The 17,119-nt window shown below is 45.9% G+C and overlaps 1 protein-coding gene and 1 long non-coding RNA gene across 3 annotated transcripts in view; one reads left to right on the top strand and one right to left on the bottom strand.

Annotated features, from left to right (window-relative positions):
• LOC140848727 (uncharacterized) overlaps window positions 1-1,312 on the top strand; it is a 38,487-nt gene extending 37,175 nt beyond the window's left edge. For both annotated transcript variants that reach the window (XR_012129839.1, XR_012129838.1), the window contains exon 3: window positions 1,211-1,312. This is a non-coding gene — a long non-coding RNA (uncharacterized lncRNA). The remainder of the gene's footprint in view (window positions 1-1,210) is intronic.
• Window positions 1,313-3,955: 2,643 nt separating this feature from the next.
• LOC140848961 (uncharacterized) lies at window positions 3,956-11,926 on the bottom strand. Its single transcript, XM_073234526.1, has 2 exons — window positions 11,493-11,926; window positions 3,956-6,420 (listed from the first exon to the last, which is right to left on the bottom strand). Exon 2 carries the CDS (start codon window positions 6,025-6,027, stop codon window positions 4,936-4,938), a length of 1,092 nt encoding a protein of 363 aa, XP_073090627.1. The 5' UTR covers window positions 6,028-6,420; window positions 11,493-11,926; the 3' UTR covers window positions 3,956-4,935.
• Between the last annotated feature and the right edge of the window lie 5,193 nt (window positions 11,927-17,119).

The raw sequence follows: 17,119 nt of genomic DNA on the forward strand, positions 1-17,119 counted from the left end.
TTATTAGAGAAGCCAACCAAATTAACCAATAATTATCATGCAATTTAATAAATTTAATAATGCATGGGATAGATGGATGTGATCATCCTAGCCAAAAAAAGGTATAATTAATTATTTTTATTTTTTCATGTTTTTCAAGAGACTTGAGTGATTATCTTCATTGTAAACACTTTCAGACTTTGAACCTGTTGTCAAAAATGATATTTTTCAGACCTACATATGAGTGTGCTAAAACAAATACTACAAATGGATCGACCATTCCCTATTGCACTGCAATTTTCTTTCATTGATTATATTCATATTCATTGTTGTGATTATTTCAGTAGTTCTTTGTATAGTTAGAGCCACATTAAGTTCATTCTTCAACTAAGCTAATCAACTCCTAACCAGGTATAAAAACAAACTCCATAAGACTATGCTAGTGGAAAAAATACTAGTCTAAAGAGGTTATGAAAATCATTAAACTTAAAACTAAGTTGAGGACAAAAAAAGATTATTTTGGGAACAAATCTTTTTTTATATCTAAGAATAGAAGAAATGGAAACAGGCAAATTCATACAAGTGGAAGTTTAATGTTTTATAAGGCAGCTGGAGTGGACTCATAGGAAAAGGCTGTCCAAGGTTGATGTCTTATGACATTGTAAGATGAAGCAAGATTATAAAGCAAAACTCCCCAGACACTAATCTTCTCAATTTCTTACCTTTCTTTCTCTGCACAGTTCTCCTATTGCCTCTTCTTCCAATCTACTCTAGCAGTCAACCAAAGAGCAGTCCACTGGTCTGGTTATAAAGGAATTTCCCACTCCAAGGAATGGTTACAATAGGGTTTCAAAAATGCAACTTACAAGCAAGAATGTACAACAGGAAACATGAAAGGAATTGGGCTATGCATAAACCATGAGGCATATCTGCCAAAGACCTTTTCCTTAAAAGGTTGGATCTAATTATAAGGGGAGCATAAAGAGGACAGAGTTAGCATGAGTGACCCCAGATCTTCACCAAGAACAAGGATCAAGGGCTATAGTAGGACTTTGTTGTCTCTCTAAACAGAAATAACCCCAGCTTGGCCATGGGTTATGTGTCCCTTTTCTCTGTGATCCTCTGGGTCTTAGTCCTTTTATTTTCTTTTATACGTCCCAGTTATGTGTCACAGTTTTTTTTTATCCAAGCTCTCTCCTGACTGCTTTTATTTTCTCTCTTGCTTTAATAGGCATGTGAAAGTATGGGACCTTCCACCCTCATCTCAGAGAAGACATCTTATTTTCTAGCCTTTCATTTAGCACCCAATAAAACACACTGAACTTAAAATGACACAATATCTGTCTCCACTAATCCCTAGTCTCAGTTGTAGACTTTCTTCTCCTCCCCTCTTTTTTTCTTTATCAAGAGAAAGCAAATAATATTACCAGAGTCTTAAACTGCAGCTGCTTTCTCTGTCACTACATTCTCCAAAGGACAGATACCATGTAATGGAAAAAACACAGGTTTTAAAATTCAGGGGTGTCCTACAAATAAATTCTGATTTCTGCCACTTTTAGCACTGGGACCTTGGACAAGTGAATTAATATATTTATCTTTCATTGCCCCATATGTAAAATGGGAACAAAAAGAGCTATTTCATAGGGCTTACATGATGATTAAATGAAGTTTTTAAAGATGCAAGCTATATCATGTGTATTTAATGAGTGATAACTATTAGAAAAGAGGCTCCAATTTCCAGTGTATAAAGTTTTTGTTTCTCATAATAACACTAATGTTTACATTCACATATATCTAACTCTTAGGCTATAACTAGTAAATAAGAACCACAGTATGTCAGTCCCTGATAGCATGAGTGATGGACAGTAGCAGAACTTTCCTATTACAGTTTTGATCAAGAAGTTACTGTACTCTTATTTTTGTCAGATTTTCAACCAAAATGGATGACAAATTAATAGAGCTGAACCAATCTCTCTGCTCCAACAACTGATAGAACCATTTTTCAATCTATTCCCACCCACTTCTGGGGCCTTTCCCACTTACCATGTAGAGTTTAGAGAAGGAAGTTGATCCCCTTCAAGAGACAAAGTTCTGGCAGAAAAAGTGGCCCAGGCTTTCAGCAGGAGCAACCTTGTGCCCATGGAGAAACTAAACATGAATCCACACAAAGAATAGTGTAGGGGATTGCTCCATCTTTTAGTTAGCACTTCAGTTTTCAAAGAGCTTTCATATAACCCTCTGGGAAGGCCAACTCTTCATTATAGGCATATTTCATACTCCATATGTCCCCCTCACTGAGATCACATTAATTAAAGGATTACTTATGTACATTATTTGTCAATGTCTATCTCCAGGAGAATGGGGACCATGTCTAAATAGTGTGGCATTATATTCCAAGCTCCTAGCCCAGTGCCTGGCACAGAGTAGTTACTCAATAAATATTTGTTGAATAAAAAGATGTTATAGCACTCTATATGCCATCACTCTCAATAAAAATTTTCAATTGAACTAACAGGTTTAGTTGGAAAACTAATCGTACTACCAAAACAAGTATCATTACATTTTCCAAAGCCTAAAGTAAATATCTTTTTGGATAATCCAGACTACTACTCCACTGATATTAGTAAATGATTATAGACATTCCTAACTCTCACTGCTAATGAGTCATCATCCAATGTAAAAAGTCAGGAGAAAATGGATCAAAGACCTGAATGTAAGTCATGAAACCATAAAACTCTTAGAAGGAAACATAGGCAAAAATCTCCTGAATATAAACATGAGCAACTTTTTCCTGAATGCTTGTCCTCAGGCAAGGGAAACAAAATAAAAAATGAACACATGGGACTACATCAAACTAAAAAGTTTCTGTACAGCAAAAAACACCATCAACAGAACAAAAAGGCATCCTACAGTATGGGAGAATATATTTGTTAATGACACATCTGACAAGGGGTTAACATTCAAAATATATAAACAACTCACATGCCTCAACACCCAAAAAGCAAATAACCTGATTAAAAAATTGGCAGAGGGTATGAAGACATAATTCTCCAAAGAAGAAATTCAGATGGCCAACAGACACATGAAAAGATGCTCCACTTTACTAATCATCAGGGAAATGCAAATTAAAACCATAGTGAGATATCACCTCACACCAGTTAGGATAACTACCATCCAAAAGACAACAACAACAAATGCTGGAAAGGATGCAGGGTAAGGGGAACCCTCCTACACTGCTGGTGAGAATGTAAATTAGTTCAACCATTGTGGAAAACAATATAGAGGATCCTCAAAAAGCACAAAATAGAAATACCATTTGACCCAGGAATTCGACTTCTAGGAATTTACTCTAAGAATGTAGGATTGCACTTTTAAAAAGACATATGCAGTCCTATGTTTATCACAGCACTATTTACAATAACCAAGAAATGGAAGCAACCTAAGTGTCCATCAGTAGATGAATAGATAAAGAAGATGTGGTACATATACACAATGAAATATTATTCGGCCATAAGAAGAAAACAAATCCTACCATTTGCAACAACCTGGATGAAGCTAGAGGGCATTATGCTCAGTGAATTAAACCAGGTGGAGAAAGACAAGTATCAAATGATTTCACTCATCTGTGGAGCATAAGAACAAAGCAAAAACTGAAGGAACAAAACAGCAGCAGATTCGAATATCCAGGATTAAAGATGGCAGTGTGAGAGGAGAGACAGAGTCTTCCTCCTAAAACTGTATACAATTAGAAAATATAGTTGGTGCAACTAATCCTGAGAGAGCAACAGGAAAGAGGACAGTGCCAGACTGCATACACCAGGAGAAAAGAGCAGACCTCATGGAACAAGGTAACGTACCAAACCTGTGACCTGGTGGGAATGAAGCCCTTCTGCCACCCCAGCACACCGGCAGGAAGAAGAGAAACTGTCGCGTGCCCTGTCCTCGCCGGCAAGAACAGCATGCAACAACAGCAGGATTCTTCTGCAGAAAGCTTTATTCTTCAGCTCTTTGTGAAACAAATGAGTTGGGCAGGACCCAGAGGGGAAGGAGAGGCTTGCTTATATAGTTCTCATGCTCTGACCTGGTTGGTGCGGCTCCATATGCCTTATTAGCATAACCATTTGGTGGGTCTCATTGGTCCTTATGCCAAGGCGCAATTAGCATGTAGTTTAGTGGTGTGGGATGATTTGTCATTAGGAAGTTCGGGGCCTTCCGGCTGCCCTGCATTGGGCACTATTTTCTGAGCGCGGCTGCCAACATCTCCCCCTTTTTTGTCTAACAGAAACTCAAGGCGGAACTTGCCAGCAGAGGCGGAGACAGAGGCCTGACCTCCATCATACTTCCTGATGCCCCCTTTTTGGAGAGGGGTTCTGGGCATCTACCCCTATGCAGTCAGGCATGCCTCTCAGAGGGGTCCAAGACCTCTTGCAGTGCTTTGCCTCGCATCCTCTGGCTGGCGTTGGGACCGCTTGGTACAAAGGGTTTGGACCTTTTTTCTCAACCCTCTTGCACCATGAGCTTCTTAAAGAAAGCTGTGATTAAGCATTGAGGTACTCGGGCCTGGTGCAGTGCCACATGGGCTCAGGGTGCAAGAGCTACCTCAAGCTAAAGCCGAGCTTCCTTCTTAAGCATGTTGAGCCACACTTGGGGAGAGGCGCCAACGTCTATCGCCATTAGGTCTTGAGCAAGGATCACCTTGTCCTGCTTATGTTGGTTGCGGAGTCTGCATAACAACCAGAGTAAGAGCATGAGACCTCCAAGCAGGAACACGCCCATCCCAGCCATGCCTGCCCACTCCTTGACGTGGGAGAGAGCTCTGAGGAACCAGGAAGAGAGTCCTTCCGCTACGGAGATATCTAGACGGGTGGAGTTGATGTGGATAATTTCTCGCCGCAGCTCTTCTAGTGTCCCATCGAAGTCTTGGGACCAGTTTCCTGAAAGATACTGGGACAGGTCTCATGACAGATTAGCTGCCCGTGTAAAATTTTTATATTGAATGCTAGTGATGCAGAGGGCACGATATTTCCGCTCACATCCCAATTGGGCCATTTGCCAGAGCACCTCTATTTGTTCCTCCACGAGATCTATGCATTGATTGAGGATCATTATTCCTCCTTTCAGTTTGCCATCAAGTGTGGACTGTTGGTCCAGGGCAGAAGCTACTGAGGCTGCAAGGTTATTGAGCTCTGTAGCCGATTTGATGGAGGTGTCTAAAGCTATACCAGTGGCGGTGGCTGCGACTGCGGTCGCGGAGATCAGGAGCACTATGGCGGCTGTAACACCAAAATCGCGCCTTTCTCGAAACAGAGTCATGGTGTTAGGGGCGTCTACGGGAACAGGGACCCAACGGGGGATGCGGACTACCAAAGCATTGGTAAAGTTACGCGCATCCCAACACTGAGACAGAAAGCAGGTTTCATTGGAGCAGGAGTCAAAGCTACTATTGGATAAGATAAACAGAAATGGGGGGTATACGCATACTGGAGAAGGTGGAAAAAGGGAATTAGGTGACTCTGGACCTGATTTTGCTGAACACGTGTAGTTCTCGTTGTTATGGGTCATGATCATGTTCCAGTGTGCGCGCATGTGGTTATTCTTGCACCAAAAGGTGATATTTTTTACACCGATTCCCCCACCCTGGAGGGCGGAAAAGGGGGAGAGGTCGGTACACGAGCCATTGACTCCACACAGCATCCATTTATGGAAGGGGTTCATGCTCAGCTGCTGACGAAACTCGCCTTCGAGCACCTTTACTGGCCACCAAGCCTCATTGGCTGGCCGTCCCTCCATATCTGGGGAGATGGTAAACTCCTGCCTCTCAGTTGCCCACGTTACTACAGTTGACTGACAGTCAGTCCAGGGCCACAGCTCTCCCTCATAGTCGCCCACACAATGGGAGGCATATTTGGGTTGACGAGGCCTGTCGGTGGAATTGTTCCTGGGAGAGTGTACAAATGTGCCATTGATCCAGAGAACCATCTGGTGGATAGTCATGTTCTTATAGGGCGGGCTCCCTTCCTTATTAGGCCCTTCAAATTTAGCTGACATAACGGGGAGGCTACTGGCCTCTAGAATTATGTCACTGAACCATCCGTATTTCCTCCGTTTCAGGGAGATACAGCCAGCTAGATTCTGAGTGGTGAAGCATAATGACCCATTAGTTACGAAGGATCGGTTTTCTCCCAGGGGACTACTAGGGTGTCTTTAACTAAGTAGGGCAAGTTCATACTAGCATTGGTAGTGAAAAAGCACGGAAAAACGGCTGCATTGAAACGGACAGGCATAGGCTTAGGAAAGGCAGACAGGATTCCCCATCTCAATACTCCCTGAGTCGGGGTCTCCAGTGTCAGGAGCAGGGTCAGGAGGTACAGCGAAGTCATCTCCTTTGTTTAAGACTTTCCTCGTTAGGCGCTCTGGGATCCAGAAGGGATTTTCTTCACCCTGGGGGAAAACACACACAGCTCCCCTGGATCTGATTATGATTGGATCCGGGCCCTTCCATTGGTTAGATAACACGTCCTTCCATTTTACTAGTTCTTGTGGGTCTTTTGGCCACTGATTATGGCGATCCGCTGCTGTATGGCCTTGAGCATCCAGATTCAAAAAATTTATAGTGAAAAGTGCTAGGGCTATGGCAGTTTTTGGTGTGGGGGGTATATCTTCAATTCCCCCTTTTTGTTTAAGTAAATAGGATTTGAGCGTGCGGTTCGCGCGTTCCACAATCCCTTGACCCTGTGGGTTGTAGGGAAGGCCAGTGATATGTTTTATCCCCATGTGATGACAAAATTGAGCAAATTTTGTAGAGGTATAGGCTGGGCCATTGTCTGTTTTCAGAATCTGTGGTAACCCCCATGCGCTCCAAGCCTCAAGGCAGTGCTGGATGACATGGGAAGCTTTCTCTCCTGACAATGGGGAGGCAAAGATGACTCCTGAACAAGTATCCACGGATACATGTACATATTTCAGTTTCCCAAAAGACGAAATATGCGTCACATCCATTTGCCAAACTTGTAAAGGCCTAATACCTCTGGGGTTGATCCCAACATGAGGTGTGGGAAGGAAGCTGCAGCAATGTTGGCAGCTAAGGACAATGTTCCTAGCTTCGGCCCTGGTTATGCTAAACCGCTTGCACAGTGTTTCGGCAGTGACATGAAATTGTGTATGGAATTTTGAAGCTGTGGTGATGGGGTCTAGCAGGGGAAAAGCTATATTTCTGGTTGCGAGGTCTGCCAGGTGGTTGCTTTGAGTCATAGGCCCGGGAAGGCCTGAATGTGCTCTGATATGAGTTATATACAAAGGAGATTGTCTATGAAGTAGTGCTGATTGTATCTGTTTGAACAAAGTGGCTACTGGGCTGGACGCTTTGATTAGCCCGGCCACTTCTAGAGATTTGACTGCATTAACTACATAACAGGAGTCAGACACAATATTTAAAGGTTCAGGAAAGATTTGTAGGACCTCTAAGACTATGCGACATTCCACTATTTGTGGAGTGTCAGGCGTGTAGCCTTTTGTCACAACTTTGCCATCATGGACATAGGCACCTGTGCCTGTCTTAGACCCGTCCGTGTAAACTGTTTTTCCATGAGGCAGCGGGGTTAGGCTAGTGACCCGAGGGAATACTAGGAGATGATTTTTGGCGAAGTTGATGAGGGGATGTTTAGGGAAATGATTATCAAAGGTTCCTGAGAAACTGTAAGCAAGTATGGCCCAATCATCGTTCATAGCACATAATACTTGTATCTGTTCTACGCTGTAAGGGGTTATAATTTTAGCTGGAGCCTCTCCGAAATGTGTCATGGAGGTTTTTACTCCTCTCAAAGCAAGTTTGGCCATGGCTGCTGGATAGTACTCTATTGTCCTAGCCTGAGAGGCTTGGGGATGAATCCAGATCAGTGGGCCGTGCTGCCATAAGACTGCTGTTGGCAGCTCTGGGGTGGGAAGGACACACAACTCAAAGGGTTCATTCAATTGAACCCTATTTAGCTGTGCTGTCATCAAAGCCTGTTCTACTTTGCGAATGGCTTGTAATGCCTCAGGTGTGAGGGAGCGCGGTGACGTTAGTTGTGGGTCTCCTTCTAGGGTTTTAAATAGTGGTGTCAACTCAGTGGTGGGTATCTTTAAGTATGGGCGCAACCAATTAATATCCCCTAAGAGTTTTTGGAAGTCATTCAAATTTCGCAATTGATTATGTCTTATCTCAAGCTTTTGGGGGCAAATTACATCTGTGTAAATGGTTGCTCCTAGGAATTTGCTAACACTAGATTTTTGGACCTTCTCGCTTGCTATATTCAGTCTCCAATTTTTTAGGGATCTAGTGAGATCTATATATGCTTCTTCTATTTCCGCTGGTTGTGGGGAGCAAAGAAGGATGTCATCCATGTAATGGATGATCTTTAGCGTGGGATAGGTCTTACGAATTGGGTCTAGCGCTCGCTGAACGTACAGTTGACATATGGTGGGGCTATTTGCCATTCCTTGAGGGAGGACCTTCCACTGAAATCTGGCATCGGGTTGTTCATGGTTAATAGCTGGCAAAGTAAAAGCAAATCTTTCCCTGTCCTTGGAGCTTAGAGGTATAGAAAAGAAACAATCTTTAATATCTATTATGAGCACTTTCCATTCTTTGGGTAAGGCAGAGAGGAGTGGCAGTCCCCGTTGTACGGGTCCAAGCATTCTCATTTGAGCATTTACTGCTCTCAGATCATGAAGCAACCTCCATGATCCTGACTTTTTCCTGATTACAAATATGGGTGTGTTCCATGGGGACACAGAGGGTTCTAGGTGTCCCACTTGGAGCTGCTCTTGCACTAAGCAATGAGCTGCTTCTAATTTTTCAGAGGATAGGGGCCACTGAGGAACCCATACGGCCTCCTCTGTGAGCCAAGGTATGGGCATGGCATCTTCAATGGCCCCTATGAAAAACCCAGGCCGTGACGGTCATTCTTTACTTTGGGCAGGATGGGCTCTATGTGTCCCTGTTGGTGTTTCCCCAGCCCCTTGCCAGGGATGTATCCCATGTCCATCATCATGCCTTGGGCGGGGGTGGAGTATTCATTAATGAGTTTGAGGCCTAAGTCTCTCATGACATCCCTCCCCCATAAATTGACCGGTAGAGGGAGTACATAAGGGGTGACTGTACCCTCTTGTCCTTCAGGGGCTTGCCATTTCAATGGTTTGGCACTAGTTGAAGGGCTTGACTCATATCCTAAACCTTGTAATGAATGTGAGGATTGGGTCACAGGCCACTTGGAGGGCCACCAGGTTGCAGAGATAATACTTTTATCTGCTCCAGTGTCTAGGATTCCCTCAAAGCTCTTTCCCTCTATTTGAAGAGTTAATTTTGGTCTGTCTGCTAAATCTAATACTATGAAGGCTGAATCCCAGTCATAGGAGCCGAAGCCCCTTTCTCCCCTCTCCGTGTTGGTAGCAGGATAATTGGCGTGGAGACTAGGTAAAACTAAGAGCTGGGCTATGCGGTCTCCCGGAGATATAGGGTAGATTCCTCTAGGGGCCGAACACATGATTTTTACCTGTCCTTCATAATCTTGATCTATGACTCCGGGATGAACTACCAGGCCTTTCAATGCAGCAGAAGAGCGCCCTAGGAGTAACCCAATGGTATTTGGTGGTAGGGGGCCTTTAAAGTCTGAAGGGATAGGCTGAACTCCCATCTGTGGAGTCAACACTATTCTGGTGGTGGCACGGATGTCCAATCCCGCGGAACCTGAAGTGGCTCTCCTTGGGGGGCCTGGTTGTTCCCGAATGACACTTGTGTGCTGGTTGCCCCATATATTTGTGGGCCCTGGTGACAGGGGCCCCTCTGGGCGTTTTTTGGCAGTTCTAAGGGTTTCCCTTCTATATCTTCAATAGACCGGCACTCATTGGCCCAATGCCTGCCTTTCTTACACTTAGGGCACAACCCAGGGGTCTTTTGGGTTGTTTGTTCTGAAGCTGGGCTCCTACACTCTCTCTTTATATGTCCTAATTTCCCGCATTGAAAGCATTTGATACTTCTGTTAGTGATCCTGGCTTGTTTGTGGCTCTGTAATATGGCCGCGGCTAGGCCCGCATTGGTGAGTGGCCCTCCTATTTCTCTACAGGCTTTCAACCAGGCATGTATCCCTTTTTGTTTCCAGGGTGTTATCGCCTGTCTGCATTCCTTGGTACATTGTTCAAATACTAATTGCTCCACTAGGGGCATTGCTTGTTCCTGATCTCCAAATATTCTGCCTGCGGCCTCCATCATACGAGCAACAAAGTCAGAAAATGGCTCGCTCAGCCCCTGAACAATTTTTGTCAAATTGCCTGATACTTCTCCTTTGTTGGTGAGGGCTTTCCATGCCTTGGTGGCGCACGTGTTTATTTGTGCATATACCTGTAAGGGGAAGGCGGTCTGGTTGGCTACCCACTGTCCTTGGCCCGTCAGCATATCATATGACCACGCAGGCTGTCCTTCGGCTGCGTTTGCGCGTGCCTGGGTCATGCTGATATCATGCCACAATGCCTTCCATTCTATGTATTGCCCCATACTAGAAAGGCATGCCTTAGTTACATATTGCCAGTCTGCGGGTGTCATGGCTGTCTCTGTTAATCTCTCAACTTGTGCTATGGTATAGTTGGCACTGACCCCATACGCTCGGACGGATTCCGCTAAGTCTTTAACTTGTTTATGACTCAGGGGTTGGTGAGAGCGTACACCGTTATCCTCAAATACAGGAAACATTTGTCTAATTGCCTGAAGAGTATCTGGGTGGCAAAAGGAGAGTGCGCCACTCACGTAAGGTGGCGGGGCAACGGGCGTCGGGGGACACCCTGCTTTCATTTTTTCCTTGGTCCGCTTTTCAACTTTGCTGGTTCCCTTACTTCTACACTCTGCGGTTTTATTTTCTTCCCCTTCCTCTGCGGACGTTAATTCCTCCTCAGATTCCCTATTGGAGAGTTGGAGGTCCCTCAACTCTTTCCAGGGGTATTTACTATTTTCTCCGAGGCGATCATCACTCGCTTCTCGGGGCTCTTTCGCTTTTGCCCTAGGCGGGCTTTCTCCCTCACTCTGGGGTTTCTTTACCTTCATTTTTGTGGCCTTTTTTCGGCCGCGCGTGCTCTCTGTTTCCCGTTCCGTTTCTGACATGCTCTCTTGGATATCTGTCAATGCTCTCTGACCTTCTTTTATTACCTTTTCACATCTCTCATCTTGCAGACAAGCTCTAATCAGTTTCCAGAGGGGCCTGGTGCCTCCCCTCAGGCTACCCTCCTCCTCCTCTCTATCAAGATCTTTCCCCAGTTTGTCCCAGCTCGGGATTGAGAGAGACCCTGAACAAATGAACCAGGGGGCCACACGGTCTATCTCCTTCACAAAAGATCCTAAGACTTTGCTGGAGACCTTCAAGTTTCGCTCTTTGAGAGCTGTCTGCAGCGCCGTGACTAATGACGGTGCATTCCCCATGGTGCCTCCTTATTTACAGAGAACCATCAACCATCATCCTAAAAAGCAGGGGCCTCTCGGAACTTACCCCTCCGGGCTTTCTTCTGACCTGCAGTTCTGAATCCTCTCCAGATGTCTGAAGGGTCCTCCCTGTGCCGGTGATGTTCTGGTTCCCGGGATTCGGCACCACTTGTCGCGTGCCCTGTCCTCGCCGGCAAGAACAGCATGCAACAACAGCAGGATTCTTCTGCAGAAAGCTTTATTCTTCAGCTCTTTGTGAAACAAATGAGTTGGGCAGGACCCAGAGGGGAAGGAGAGGCTTGCTTATATAGTTCTCATGCTCTGACCTGGTTGGTGCGGCTCCATATGCCTTATTAGCATAACCATTTGGTGGGTCTCATTGGTCCTTATGCCAAGGCGCAATTAGCATGTAGTTTAGTGGTGTGGGATGATTTGTCATTAGGAAGTTCGGGGCCTTCCGGCTGCCCTGCATTGGGCGCTATTTTCTGAGCGCGGCTGCCAACAAGAAACAGAGCAGGGAGGGAGTGGAAGGCCTGGGACTGCTGAATACCTAGCTCCAGAGATCAGCTCTGGGAGCACAAACCTACATTTCATGGTACTTTCATGAGACTGTTGTATTATGGGGTTGGTAAGCTAATACAGGCAGAATTCCTGGAGAGACTGAGATTCCAGCCACTTGTGGAAAGCAGGGATCCATATCCTACTGCCTTGGGACAAAAGCTTATACCTGTGTGCTCTGTCCACTGGTTCAGGCAGTGGAGACAGGCACAGCAGTAGGGAAGCAGGAAACAGTTCTTTCCTTCACCCAGGCACCAAAACTGCTCCCCTGTGACCCCCAACATTGCTTCAGGTGCTGAGCAGCTCCAGAGTAGAGCTCTGGACACTAGAGGGTGCCATATACAAATATGAAACACCAAAGGAACCTGGTGAAGAGTAAAATTAATATAACTCCAGAGAAAGATTTAAATGACATGTGTTAGGCTGGAGGAAGAAAAAAAAAGAACATGCAAACAGAACAGAGAGATGCCATAGGGGGAGAACAGACCAGACCCCAAGGTCCATGCCTTATATGGAAAGGGGACAGCTCTTCCTGAATTCTATCCTTCTAATGTGCTAACTAAGACCCGGATGTCAGCCTCCTCCCTCTTAGAAGGAAAAAAAGTTTCTAGTTGTCTATTATGTCACCTTTAGCCAATCATATCTCTCCACACCCCCTAGGATAACTTCCCACTCCTTCCTCTCCTAACCCCTTATAAGCCCCCACCTCCCTGACTGGGTGTGACTTCCCTGGCCTGTAGTACCCAGACCGTAGAACATCACCTGGGAGTTGCACTCAAATAAACTACCTGGCCCTTTGTTGCCTCTCTTCACCTGCTTATTTTGGCTAGAATTTATCTTACAATGTGGATCTTATAACTGTTCCTGAAAGGGAGTTCAAAATAAAAATCATCAACATGCTAATGGAGGTACGGAAAGATATCCAAGAACGCAGGAATGAATTCCGGTTGGAGATCCAATCGTTGAAGAGCACGATGGACGGTATTAAAAGCAGGTTCGAAATGGTCGAGGAGACGATAAGAGAAATAGTAACTAGAGAAGAGGAATATAAAGAAGCTGAGGCACAGAGAGATAAAAGGATCTCTAAGAATGAAAGAATATTGAGAGAACTGTGTGACCAATCCAAATAGAACAACATTCACATTATAGGGATACCAGAAGAAGAAGAGAGAGAGAAAGGGATATAAAGTGTCTTTGAGGAGGTAGTTGCTGAAAATTTCCCCAATCTCGGGAAGCAGATAGTCTCTCAGGCCATGGAGATACACAGATATCCCAACCCAAGGGACGCAAGAAAGACAACACCAAGACATATAGTAATAAAATTGGCAAAGATCAAGGATAAGGAGCGACTATTAAAAGCAGCCAGAGAGAGAAATAAGATCACATACAAAGGAAAGCCCATCAGGCAATCATAAGATTTCTCAGCAGAAACCTTAAAGGCCAGAAGGGACTGGCATGATGTATTTAATGCAATGAAGCAGAAGGGCCTTGAACAAAGATTACTTTATTTGGCAAGAATATCATGTAAATTTGAAGGAGGGATTAAACAATTTCCAGATAAGCAAAAGCTGAGAGAATTTACCTCCCACAAACCATCTCTACAGTGTATTTTGGAGGGACTGCTGTAGATGGAAGTGTTCTTAAGGTTTAAAAGCTGCCACCAGAGGTAATAAAACCACAGTAAAGAAAGTAGAACAGCTAATTACTAGCAAATGCAAAATTAAATTAACTATCCTCAAATTCAATCAAGGGACAGACAAAGAACACAGGATATCATACCTAATATATAAAGAATGGAGGAGGAAGAAAAAGGAGGAGAAAAAGAAAAGAACCTTTAGATTGTGTTTGTAACAGCATATTAAGTGAGTTAAGTTAGACTCTTAGATAGTAGGGAAATTAGCATTAAACCTTTGGCAACCATGAATCTAAAGCCTATAATGGCAATAAGTACATACCTATCTATAATCACCCTAAATGTAAATGGACTGAATGCACCAATCAAAGGACATAGAGTCATTGACTGGATAAAAAAAACAAGACTGAAGGGTCCCCACTAGTAAGATGGCAAACTTCCGGCTTCTCTTTGGGGTCCTCAGTTCCCGCCGGTGCCACCTGAAGCCCAATCACCTCTTGCCCCCCTCCCAATCCCAGCACCTAGCCAACAGCCACCAGCCCCGTAGAAGTGACACCTCAATCAATTCATGCCCCTTCCTATATAACCCAGCACCTTTCCCTAATAAAGCGGAACTCTCCAGTGAATTGCTGCTATGTGTCGCTCCTTTCCTTTCATTGGTGCCGAAACCTGGGAGACGGGACACCCCAACTGGGCCCCATCTTCCCCCCAACACCAGCAGCAGCTTGCCCTCGTCCTCTTTTTCCGGCGCTGGCTCATCACACTCCCCACTCCTCTCTGGCCTTTAGGTAAGTTTTCCCCCCAGAGTGGGCCACTCTTCTCCAAGCTATCACAGTGCCATTGACCGTGATCATCCGGCAAGGCCCTGATGCTCAGGGATGAGGAGGGAACGCTCCCCGCCTCAGGCCTTCATGGCTGCGGCGGACCCTCAGGCCCCTCCTCCAACAGCCATAAATCCCGCCTCAAGCCTTAACGGCTGCGGGGGACGCTCAGGCCCCTCCTCCGACAGTCATAAATGCATTCACCGTCCCTTCCATCAGTGCTGAAAGTTTTTAAGCAAAATTTCCCCGGGGTGAGCCACTCTTCCCCGAGCTATCGCAGTGCCATTGACCATGATCGTCTGGCAAGGCCCTGACGCTCGGGGATGAGGAGGGAACTCTCCCCGCCTCAGGCATTCACGGCTGTGGCGGACCCTCAGGCCCCTCCTCCGACAGTCATAAATCCCCACCTCAGGCCTTCATGGCTGCGGCCGACTCCCAGGCACTCCCCTCCAACAGCCATAAACGAGGTGACTCCTTTGTAGATGAGAACGCTCCCTTTTCGCTCCCTCCTCATTCTGCTCCATCCGTTGAAAACACCTAGCGCTAGGTACCTTGTGACTCCGGCACTCTGCCTTCTTAGGGAAGTCTGGGTGACGACCCACACTTCCTAAGAAATTCCGACTCGTATTCGAGTTTCCGCAGACCACCAAGGATCATCGGGAATGCCCTTTGTCTCCTTGTGGTCTGCTTCCAGTCCAAGGATCTCTGTTCGTCTTCCCCTGTTTGTCTCCTTCTCTGTCCTTTAGCCATGGGAGCCTCCTCATCCCTCCCTGAAAGTTCACCTCTTGAATGCCTGCTTAAGCATCTGGCTACCCTCTCCCTGACGCCTGATATAAAACCAAAACTTCTCCGTAAATATTGCTCCCAAGATTGGCCGACATACCCCCTAGACAATAACAACCAATGGCCCGCAGGGGGAACTCTTGATCCTAACATCACTCGCGATCTTTTTAACTACTGCCAGCACCTGAAAAAATGGAAGGAGATTCCCTATATCGAAGCTTTCCACCTCCTCCTCTCCACGCCCCCTCCCAAGTTCTCCTAGCCTGCAAGCCGCCACCCCCGCAGAAGCCTCCCGTTCACTCCCTTCCCCTTCTTCTCCTACAACAGCCCTTCTCCCTTCCTCCCCAACCATCTCCTCCCCCATCTCACCTCCTCCGCCTTCATTCCCTGCAGATTAAGCCTGAGCATTTCAGCCCCCCTTTAACTAGGTCCCAGGGGCCTCCTCCGTCTTTGCCCTCATCACCTGTTTCTCCCCTGTTAGGGACCGCCTTTGTCTTCTCACATGTTTGTAGAGAGAATGGGAAAGCACCTCCCCCCATGTCTGAATGCAGCATGGGAAAGCACAAGCTAAACAAAAACTGGTGCAGTCCTTAGAAGTTATCTGTCCACAAAAACATGTGCAGTCCTTAGAAGTTATCTGTCCACAAAAACATATCTTGCCAAGACTCCTCACTCTGAAAATAGGGAGACCTTAAAGATGTGTAAAAACACCGCCCCTGCTTCTAGCTATGCCCTTCCTCCACTTGCCGATGTGGCAAGAATAGAAAACAACGCATTCCATAAGCAATTAACTGGAGCCCTGCTGTAGCTCAATTAGTAGAGCATGAGACTCTTAACCTCAGAGTCATGAATTCAAGCCCAACTAAAGCAGCAGAGGCAAGCAGCTGGGCTGCAGGCTGGCAACACGTGAGTCTGATTCTATCTTTCTTTATTTTCTTTGCCCTCCTTCCGCACTTCAGGACCTGCTTGAATAGGAGCAGCTAGACCATGTCACTCCCCCACACACTGAGCCAGAACCCTTCAGTCCCCCTCAGACTCAGTCCCTAGAGCCTCCCAAAATTATCGCCCCCCTCCGGGAGGTAGCAGGATCCGAAGGCATCGTGCGCGTTCACATCCCTTTCTCCTTAGGAGATTTAGCCCAACTAGAGAAATGCCTAAGTTCCTTTTCCACTGATCCCACGACATACATCAGGGAGTTTCAATGGACCCTCCAGTCTTACAGCCTCACACATCATGACATTTTCATGCTCCTGGCCAATACTCTCCTCCCTGGCCAATATGAGTTTGAGACTTCGCCCAAACGCACGCTACTGAAACCCACAAAACTGACCCCACCTATCCCCCTGGCCCCACTGCTGTCCCTGAACAAGACCCACACTGAGATTATAACACCGGCATGAGTCTCTGCTCTCGAAATATTTTTGCCTCCTGCTTAATAGCAGGTCTGAAAAAGGCAGTTCGCAAAGTAGTCAATTTTCAAAAGCTCCAAGACATAATTCAAAAGAGAGACGAAACCCCCTCCAAGTTCTTAGACTCACTCAAGCCCTATTACAGCATACCAGCCTGGACCCAGAAACACCTGAAGGAAGACATGTCCTTATGACATACTTCCTAGCTCAAAGCTACCCCGACATTAAAGCTAAACTCAAAAAGTTAGAACAGGGCCCCGCTATCCCACAGACTGAGATCCTAACAGTGGCCTTTAAAGTCTTCCATAACCAGGAGGAGGAGAAAGAACGCCATAAACAAAAGGCTGATCAGGCCAATTTCCAGATGTTGGCCCAGCTGATAAAACCACAACCTGGGCACCCCTCTACAAACAAGCCCCCACCAAGAGCTTGTTTCAAGTGTAGAAAAGAGGGACATTGGTCAAGGGCATGCCCCTCCTCCAGCTCTCCT

The sequence above is a fragment of the Manis javanica genome, chromosome 4 (genome assembly GCF_040802235.1).
Source record: "Manis javanica isolate MJ-LG chromosome 4, MJ_LKY, whole genome shotgun sequence".
NCBI lineage: Eukaryota > Metazoa > Chordata > Mammalia > Pholidota > Manidae > Manis > Manis javanica.